The sequence below is a fragment of the Cyprinodon variegatus genome, unplaced genomic scaffold (genome assembly GCF_000732505.1).
Source record: "Cyprinodon variegatus isolate N-32 unplaced genomic scaffold, C_variegatus-1.0 Scaffold585, whole genome shotgun sequence".
Taxonomy (NCBI): domain Eukaryota; kingdom Metazoa; phylum Chordata; class Actinopteri; order Cyprinodontiformes; family Cyprinodontidae; genus Cyprinodon; species Cyprinodon variegatus.
The window spans coordinates 90,753-101,242 of NW_015151038.1; the positions used below are offsets into that span (position 1 = coordinate 90,753).

Genomic DNA, 10,490 nt, shown 5'->3' on the forward strand with positions numbered 1-10,490 from the left:
CATAATTTGTAATCAGTTGTTCTTTATTTCCCAAAGATATGGGAGGAGGAGAGGAGAGAATTAATATTTCAGCTGCCTGAAATAATCCGTTTCCCTCCATAACATGGGATTAAATTAATTTACCTGCAAGTCTTTAACTGTGTTTATTCCTCTCTTCATCAGCAACAAACTCTGTGGATTTGGTGACAATTGATCATTTTTTGCCAAACTTATCAGAGGGGAATCAAATATTTTAGACAACTGATATACGGTAATCAATTCCCCCCATAACATGGGAAAAAAATAAACAAATCCTGTGAATTTTTAAACTGTCATTATATTTCATATATTATGTTTGAAACATTTATTTCATATTTTGAAATCCAAAATAGTGAAAAAAAATATATGACAGTTGGTTTGATGATCTTTATGAAATGTATTTTAATTCTCAATGTCTGCAGTAGCATTGCTCAGGTTTTTTGAATTGAGAAATCTTTCTGGATGGAAAGTGAAACATCTTTAAAATTGGAAAACACAGTCCTGGGTATTGTTTTTAACTTTTTTTTTGTTGGAATATGTGTTAATTGTTAGATAAAAAACATTTAAACAGAAAATATATTTCATAAAGACTAGATTCAGTAATTTCAGTCAGCTAAAATATATTGTTCCCCTCCTTTAATTTGGGTAAATAATGATCAAATGTGATCAAATCCACAGGGTTGATGATGAAGAGAGGAATAAACACAGTTAAAGATTTGCAGGTAAATTAATTTAATCCCATGTTAAATTAATCTAATCCCAGCGGAACGGATTATTTCAGGCAGATGAAATCTCCATTCTCTCCTCCTCCCATATCTTTCGGAAATAAAGAACAATTGTTTCCAAATTCTTAAAAATTGCTATGTGACAGCATGTAGATTACCAGAAATGTCCTTAATCCAGTAATCTGTCATATTTTGCATTAGAGCTGGATTTAGCAGGAAGTCTTACACACTGTCATCTCTTCAGGAACTCTAAATTTTTGTGTCCTGCTATCAATCAGTTTCCATCTTATATCCCTAATGAAAAAATGATAAATACTCACTACGAGTTGGAAAACTGTGTTTGGTGACTGACTTTTATTTCTGTCAGGCTGAAGTGACAGAAGCTGGAAAAAACTTTTGGCGTTTAAAAACAACAACACAAAACAGCTTAAAATGACCTCATCTATTTATTTATCTAACAATTTAGTAAACAACAACTGCTGAATAAACTGGATGTTATAACATTGACATGATTATAGGAGTTGTTTTTAGCAAGAAATCATTCAGAAGCGCAGTGAAAATGGTCCCATCCTGAAATATCCGCCTCTCTGGCTTCAATGCGCGCTCCCGACACAAGGGGAACAGAATTTCATACGACACCGGGACAAAGAACGTCTGGAAATCAGTCAGAGCTTCACATTTCTGGGACATAAGTCTGTTTAGCAACAGCTAGTGGTGACAACTTCTTCTTCTGCGTGGGAATGCTGCAGGCTGCATTCCTGTTCATGCTGCCACCATCTGGTGAAATTCAGTACTGCTCATTTTACTCAGCTCAGCTCAGAAGCGAGATCCGGGGATCTGGGGGAAACATCTGCAGCCCCAGTAGCTGCCCCCTAGATCCGCCACTGCTCCTGCTACTAATATTAGGGTACTCCAGCAAACTCTATTTCTAAGTTAAAGGGGAGCACAGTTTTCTTTAAACATCGGCCCCTTGATTTTACATTATTCCATCATCTTCTACTCACCCATATTATTTTTGTGTCATTTGGCTGTTCTGAAGATATTCCGTTGGGTTATATCCAGTAACGTCTTCCTATGGGCAACGACTTGAAGGCACAAACTAAACTGTTCATAATTTATTCTTTATGGTACGCAGCATTCAGAACATGGAGGCCAATCACTGTCCCCCAGACATCCACGGTTATATTTTTTATATTTATATCTTAAAAACGAAGCGGAGTGTGTATGGTCACTGCTCTGGTTAAAAAAATAAACATTCCAACCCTCCCTGCAAAACTCAATTTCTCGACCCGTCTCTTACTGGGTTGCCGTCATTAGTCAGTAGTCTCTGGATCATGGGGAATCTAAATGTAAATACTGTCATGCTCAACAAAGATAACCAAGCTCGCTTTTAATCTTTTTATGGGCATTATGTATCAGGCATAAAATTCACAAATTCACAACAGACTCTTTAAGGTGTAAATGTACAAATATTGCAGTCAGAGGCGTGCACAGACATTTTGGGGGGCAGGTGCTCAGGAGGTGGGGGAGGGCACTTTTTAGCGCATGTGGAACACTTAATTATAAAAAAAAAATACACACGCATGTTGAATGAAATTTGACTTTTATTTGTAACATTCTCTAAACGTGAGTTTTCAATGGAAAAAAGTCACACCACCAACAGAACAGACTAAAGCGTACTTCTTTCATCTGGCTCATCTCCCTGTTTTCCCTCACCCATCTGTTCTCCCTCATCCCGGTCTTTTTCTGTCTTTGTGTCTTCCCTAAACTCTTCCTCATCTCCTGTCCTGGTAGATGTTGATGGTATAGAGCTTCCCTGCTGTGACTGGCTACAATATAATAATAATAACCATCATGACAATAATAATGATGATAATAATAATAATATTAATAATAATAATAATAGCTTTAACAAATATGCCACATTAGTTTAAATAATGGGCTATTAGGGCAACATGACTAGAAGTTTTGTCACGTGGATATGACTTATGGTAGCCTACAAAATAATAGCTATTTTAATACCTGCTGATTTTGCACAAACCACTTAAAAATAAAATGTGAACAGCTTTTAAGATTTTTCAATACGATTAACCCTCCTTTCTTGGCATTGTGCTGCAATTACTAAATCAATATACAATTAAAAGAATAAAGAGACCAAAATGTGTTAATTTCTGTTGCCTAACAAAACCTATACAACAGAAAACGTTTGTCTTAACACATAGATTTGCAATTGCAAACTCTACCGAAATTATTTGTAGCCTATGTGGTCGTCCGTACGTTATCTGTAATTGACTTGGGCTACAGTGTAAAACGTTATCTAGCTTTATCTAGCCGACTAGCGCTATCTAGCCTAACTAGTTTATCAGGTGACCAGTCGGCAAAATGCTTGTTTGGTGCTGCTGAATGAGACATTTTAATGCACAACAAAATTATTTAGCTTGATCTGTATATTACCTGGCTAATGGGGCACGGGAGAAGCAGCCTGTCAGCGACCGTTCCTGCTATCTGAAAACGCTTACTGAACTGCTATGATGCTGCGCATCTGGCATGCCCTGCGGGCGACCGCGCGAGTTTACGTGACAAAGGCTGGTCGGGTGTGCGCAAGGAGGTGGCTCATTTCGGGGCATTGTTTCAGTTGTTTTTAATGGCTCAGGTAAAATCTTAATAATATTATTAATAATAATAATAATAAAAAATAAAAAAAAACGAGTTTCAAAAGGGCATTTTCGTTGATAAAGGGCAAACTTCCTAGTGCTTTAGCACCACCTAGTGTCTATGTATGCACGCCCCTGATTGCAGTTATATTTGTAAGTTAAGAATTTTATTTCAATTGCTTTTCTAAAGTTACATGAAACGGTTACCATTTGAAAGAGAGAACCTATTGTTTTATTTTAATACTTATTTTAATACTTACATTAGAACAAAAAAACATGTCACAAAAGTACTTACATCAGGAAGAAACAAGCCTGTGAGTGTTGCTGCCAAATGTAATGTTGGATAAATCTAATTTAGAAGCTAGATGGTGAATGTTTCCAAGGTTATCCTAATCCTTATTTTGCTTTTAGCTGTTATTAAATAAATGGAACCATGCCCACTACTACAGATCAGATGAGAAAGTCTGTCTAAGTTAATGTTGTTGATTTTGGCATTGAATCATAAAGAATGTGGATAATATCAGGAAAACCTTTCATATATGAAGGCAACAATAACATTTCTTCAATTCTGATATGCTGTTGTGTCTTTCTGCAGAGGGAACTTTCTTCCATCAATAACAAAAGAGTACATAAACAAATGTAACTTCCACAAAGAAACTGACATCAACTGCCCTATCTTCAGAGTTGGAGATATTCTGAAATATGCAGAGCAGAACTTCACTGACCTGGCAAACAAGGTAAGGCCATGCTTGTTTGTGTCTGAATCAGAGATATCTAATTAGACCTGTGATTTCTGGACTGTACAGAAATGTTGTTGAAGGATTTTGAAGATCTGTTCTTTTCCCTTCTATAACTAGATAAGGAGCAGCCACTATATGAAGGACAGTCAGAAATGCAGGCCCACTTTCTGCATCTATATTAAGTACATTTGAAAAACAAGTGCAAACTCTCACATAAAACGTTTGGTGGTCATTGCAGCCACAAAGGAAGCAATGGTAAACTGACAGATGATAAAGAGAGATTCTGATCAGATGCAAGATCATTTAAACTGTCAGAAATGAAAGCAGAATAATATAAGCATGGAACAAACCCTCTGTTAAGGCTGGCTAAAATTATATTCAAATAAAGCAAAAACAAATACATTACGCCTAAAAGTAAATATGGTGTTTTTTGGCTCCTGATCTACTTTCTGTCATGGTTTGGTTGTGGTTTTAAGGACCCAAATGCAGAGGCAGAGAGGCTGGGGAGATTTCTTGCAGTTTAATGATGAAAACAGTAACAAAGGCAGGAATCCAAAAATCCAATGTAAAGCCAAACCATGGAGACATCATGGGAAACTGAACACGAGGAGCCAGGGAGAGACGAGGTAGGAAAACAAGAGCATGAGAAGCCAGCAATGACAGACGCAGCAACAACAGAGGAATCAACAAGGACTGACAGCAGAGGGAGAGTATATAAAGCTGACTGAGACAAAGGCAGGGCTAACGAGCAGATAAGGAGCAGGTGTGAGTGGAGGCCCCATACACACACACAGAGGGCAACAGAGGTAAACAAAGAAAAACCTGAAAACTAAAATATATCCATACAATACAACAAAATAGGAATTAAACAAATAACAGTAGAAAACATGGAGCAAAGTAAAACATAACAGAACCATGACACTTTCTTGCTTCCTCTCCTGAAACACCTTCTGCTCATCGGTCATTCCTGCTCTTCACTCCTAACACTGCCCTTTCCTGTCATTCAGCTCACCCTCCATTACCACAATTGACACTGACCCATTTGACCTACTTATATCAACCAAAGTTTACTAATTAGGGATATTACCTTTGTTACTGATCAACTACATCTCCCAATGTGCTTAACAAGCTTTCTTTTAACTCAATTTTCCTTTTTCTAGCTTACAAGGACTTGACTGGATAAAGGGAATGTTTCTTAGTTTGCCTCACATCCATTTCTTCTTCATCTAGTTTTTAATTGGTGTGACTAACACAAATGTATTGAATTAAAGTTGATTCTACTGCTTCTGCAGATAAAAGTGAGGGGTCATTTGTGCTGGTCTGACCTGCCAAACTTGAGTAATGGTTTGTAGTAAAGCCTAGTAAAATTGTGCCCTTTTGCAGATTTGAAATTGACTTAACTTTTAAAAATTTAAGTAGATTAAAGGCCTAGTTAAATTGTTCAGTAGCTGAGATCTTTTGAATTGGAGATCACCTACTTTGTAAATATTCTTTTATTGTTGGAGTCGTCATGTGAGTTTTGTCCTCACTGTTTAAAAATACCTGACTTGATATTACTGTTTACTCTTACTCGTCGACTTCTGCTATACCCTGGACTAGGTCTCAGCAGCGACTTCCTGACTTCCCTGTCCCCACACACATCTTTTTCTGCTGTGAGGAGCCCGAGGCACTCCCAGGCCCGACAAGACACACAGTCCCTCCAGTGTGTCCTGGATCGTTCCCTAGGCCTCCTCTTGATGGGACGTGTCTGGGACACCTTATCACAGGCATCAGGAAAAGATGAGGTGGCTCCCCTCAGTGACTTCTTACTATGTGGAGGAGAAGCTTCTCAACTCTGAGCCTGTTTTAAATGGCCAAGCTCCTCACCTTGGCTCCCTTACAGATATCTAAGGGAGTGCCCAGCCACCTTGAAGATACAAGCACATAATTTTAACCGTTGGTAACCAGGATCCCTTTCTTTCAGTCACAATCAAGATTAGAGGACCATAATTGAGGTTGGGGATGTAGACTGACCAGTAAATTGAGAGCTTTGCCTCTTTGCTCAGTTCTCTCTTCACCTCAACAGACCGATGCAGCAGCAGTGTCACCTATCCAACTATCAATCACTCCATTCTCTCACTCATTTAACAGCACCTCAAGCTGTTTCTATCATTCACATGAGGAATAAACTCTCCCCCAACCCGAAGAGGACTAGCTACCTTCTTCTAGTCAATGGCCTTGGAGTTGGAAAAGCTGACTCTCACTCTAGAGGTCTTGTTGGTCCCTATCAGAGTCCACCGTGCACCTGGAAAAGTGTCAACTTGATCTCTTTCAACAAGTCTTATGCTTGAACATGGTGGTCATTATGGACAATGCATGACTTGCACAGATCAAGAAACAGCACTTGGGTTCAGAGCTGGGGGTTTGTTCCTCTTGATCACAGCCCTCCTATCATCATCATTTCCCGAATGGACATTGAAGTCCACCAGCAGAATGATGAAATCCCTGGGAGGAGTGCTTTCAAATACCCCACCAGGGATGCAAAGAAAGCCTGTTACTTTATATCGCCATTCAGCCTATTGGCTAACGCCCCTGTCAAAGGTGAAGGGATGAATGATGATGATGATGAAAAAAATATGGAATCACTCAACTTTTAGGATAAAACGATGGAATCAGGCCTGCTCGTTAGTCTAGATCTAAAAAGGAGTGACCACACCTTAGAGAGCTGCTGCCCCATGTGAACGGGCAGGAATCATGGCTCCAACAAGAGAGATGTCAATCGAAACAAAAGAGAGGAGTTTCAAACTCTTCAAAGAGGGTAAATCATCCCGCAATAAAACATGTTGGTTATTCACAGTCACCTGTGTCCAAAATCTGGACAAAAACAAAAGACATGGAAAGGTTGTTAAAGACAAACATACTGGAAGACCAAGGAAGACATCAAAGCGTCAAAGCAAAATGTTTAAAAAGTGAAAATGCACAACAAAACATTGAACGAGAGGAAACTGGAGTCAACGTCTGACCAAACTTTAAGAAACCGCCTAAAGGAAATGGGATTTATATCCAGGATAGCTAAACAAAAGCCATCATTAACACCTAAACAGAAAAAAAACAAGGTTACGATGGGCCGAGAAAAACAATCATGGACTCCACTGGATGAAAGTCATGATCAGTGATGAATCTCCAGTGATGAACCTGGAACTCTGGTCTGGTGCCATTCCAATGAGACTTCTGAAGATGACTGCCTGAAGACAAGATGCGCATTCCCGCAGGCATTGATGGGGATATGGGGCTACATCAGTCAACATGGTGCCATGGGTCAGGTAAAGGCACTGGGAGATGGCTGTCATTACATCTTCATGGAGTAAATTTCTCCACTGTGAAAATCAGTAAAGAAAATCAATGATCTCATCAACTGAAAGGATGTTTGGTGATGCTGAAACCATTTTCTTTTTTTTTTTGATAATGCATCATGCCATAGAGCAAAGACTGTGAAAACCTTCCTTGAAAAAAGACAAATAAGTTCAATTTCAAGGCCTGGAAATAGTCCAGATCTTAATCCAGTTGAAAAGATTCCTGTTTGTCACTCCGTCCATGACTCAGAGGCTGCAAGCTATTAGAAAATTCAGAGGTGGTGCAACAAAATACTAGTGAAGTGCTGGAACATTTTTGTTTTTCTTGATTCCTTAATTCCATCCTCAGAATTGAAGAAATCTGCTTGGTGTAAAAAAGTAACCGTTATCAACTACCACATATTATATTTTTTTATTTCTTTTAGTGTTTCTTAAAGCCAGACAGCTGCCATCTGAAATGTCTTTAGTTTTTTTGCCATGTCTGTAATCTCCTTTTTTCCCCTACAAAACTAAACAACTGAATGACCATTCGGCAATGCCGACAATCATTTTTGCCAGGGGTTGTAGAAGAGAATCCAGCCTCTCTCAAGCAGCTGGGTTCCAGAGACCAGGCTATGTTTGGTAGTGAGCCAGTATTGCTCAAAATTTTGCACAAGATCAGGCTTCTTTCCACCCAGCGAGGTGACCCTTCATGTCCCCATAGCCAGGTGCATTGATCTGAACGTCAAGGCCTTAAAACTGCTCCCCAATCCTTTTTGCATCCGCCCCTTATGGTTCCCTCAGCTGTTGGTGGGCCAACTAGGGGATTGCCTAGCATCACTTGTTCAGGCTGGGCCATGCTGGGTCCCATGAAGAGGAACCCCACCATCAGGTGCTCGCCAACATACCTCCAGGCCAGGCCTGTTTTGTAAAATATTACTGCATTGTGCTGGTGTTTCCCAGGACAGCCCACCTGAAGGTTATTTAGTTAAAATTAAGCTAGGAAATTGTTACCTTACACCTTCTCTATTGCAGAGGTTTTAACAATAAACTGAAAATATTGTACTATAAACCTGTTTAAAAAGAATATGTTTTTTTTCATAGCTTATAAAATTCCCCTAATGGCGCTATGGGAAGAAGTTTGGAACAGCTTTTATCATCTTCTACAACCAAACTATTAGATCAAGTTTGTTGTGTTATCAATTTCAGCTCTCAAACCATTATAACTAAAAGTCTTCAAGCAAAATATTTTGATGCAATCATGATACAGTTCATATCGGAAGGGGCTTCCCTACATACATTCACTTGCAGATAGATTGATCAGATGCAAAGTTAGAAATTCAATCTTAGAAAAAACCTTCTATAACAGTTTGGCTTAGATAGATTCTAGGAGATATGTTGGATGAATCAAATGTTTTAATCAGTCAGAAAGCTTGTTACCACGTATTGTCTGAACAACAAACTGCTATGGTTATTTACAAGATGTCTCACATTTGTTCTATCTTTTGTTGTCCTTTACACAAATATTAATTTGTTTGATCAAATCTGTTAGGGTGGAGTGATCGGAATAATGATCAGCTGGATGTGTGATCTGGACAAGCCAGATGATGAGTGTAAACCATCATATTCATTCACCCGACTCGATGCCATGTCACAGCAGAGCAATGTTTCTCCTGGATACAATTTCAGGTAATTTAGCTTGTTTTCTTTTTTTTTTAGTTAGTCAAGTAACAATCTTATAAGCTGGCCACAGTTGCAGTTTGTGGCGCAGTTTTGTGAGTCTTTTTTCAGTACTTCTGAAAGTCAGTTGCAAACTGACATGCAAATATATCTGCTGTAACGTTTGGCACATGAAGAGATCAGTACTCTCTATGTACTAAGCGTATCAATACATATTTTGAAATTCCAATAAAAAAATAGAATAATATTAATAAAGAAAACATCTACACAGATGAGCACAAATGACTGCAGTGTAATGCAGACAATCAGGTTTATATGAGAAACTGAATATCAAAAGAGCCTGCAAAGAGACGCAACAGAGAATGAACAGAGATGTTTCCCCTTGATTTAACAGAAGGTGGTTGTGTGATGGTCTTACTGAGCTCTGTGGGTTCAAAATTGACTTTTTGGGATTTCATTGGGAGCAAACAGAGAAAAAAAATCATCACATAAGCATTTTGTATTAGCAAATTAACTTTTAGAAATTTTTTATCTGATATCTGTGTGTAACCCACAAGAAAAATGCTTCCCTTTTTGATAAGAGTTGTAGATTCATTTTAAAGACACAAGTTTAAGAAACTTTGCTGTATGTAGAAGGTTGAGAACATATCTTGACATCATATTACTCCCTCAGGTGTTACCATTTAGATGGTCAATCAAAACGTACATCTGAATCACAGCAGAAGCTTGAATGAATGTCTTCACAAAGAGATGATCATATTTAAATATATTTGTATTTATCCGCACAGGTTTGCAAAATTCTATAAGATGGAAAATGGGACAGACTACCGCACTCTGGTCAAAGCCTATGCCATTCGATTTGATGTTATTGTCAATGGAAATGTAAGAATATATATTAATAACTGTCAAAGTTGTGTGGCAAGCTATTTATTCCCAATTAACACAGAAAGCTTTCAATTACATTAGGAGCGGAATGCCTTTTGTTTGTAACCAAGTAAAATTGTTGATGGTGAGAAAATCTCTGTTTTTTTAGGCAGGGAAGTTTAACATGATTCCTACAATCATAAACATGGTGGCAGCGTTCACGTCAGTGGGAGTGGTAAGCTATGTTGAATTATCTAAGAAATTTAATCCATTTGTTCATATATATTATGGCATTTTTCTACTTGTCAGAATAAAACAGAAAAAATGTCTTGTGTTAATTTGTTTTTACTGTTCATACTGTTCTTATTGTTGTTCACAATACTGTTGTTTTTAGGGCACAGTGTTGTGTGATATAATACTGCTGAACTTCCTGAAGGGCGCAGAGCAGTACAAGGCTAAGAAGTTTGAAGAGGTAAACATTTGGATGGATGGATGGAT

General features: G+C 38.3%; 1 protein-coding gene across 1 annotated transcript in view; it reads left to right on the forward strand.

The window, feature by feature from the left end:
- Window positions 1–10,490, forward strand: part of p2rx3 (purinergic receptor P2X, ligand gated ion channel, 3) — a 46,896-nt gene that overhangs the window by 21,288 nt on the left and 15,118 nt on the right. Inside the window, exons 6-10 of the mRNA XM_015392296.1 lie at window positions 3,987–4,134; window positions 9,001–9,137; window positions 9,917–10,010; window positions 10,162–10,227; window positions 10,387–10,464. Of these exons, the coding sequence (XP_015247782.1) occupies window positions 3,987–4,134; window positions 9,001–9,137; window positions 9,917–10,010; window positions 10,162–10,227; window positions 10,387–10,464 (523 nt within the window). The remainder of the gene's footprint in view (window positions 1–3,986; window positions 4,135–9,000; window positions 9,138–9,916; window positions 10,011–10,161; window positions 10,228–10,386; window positions 10,465–10,490) is intronic.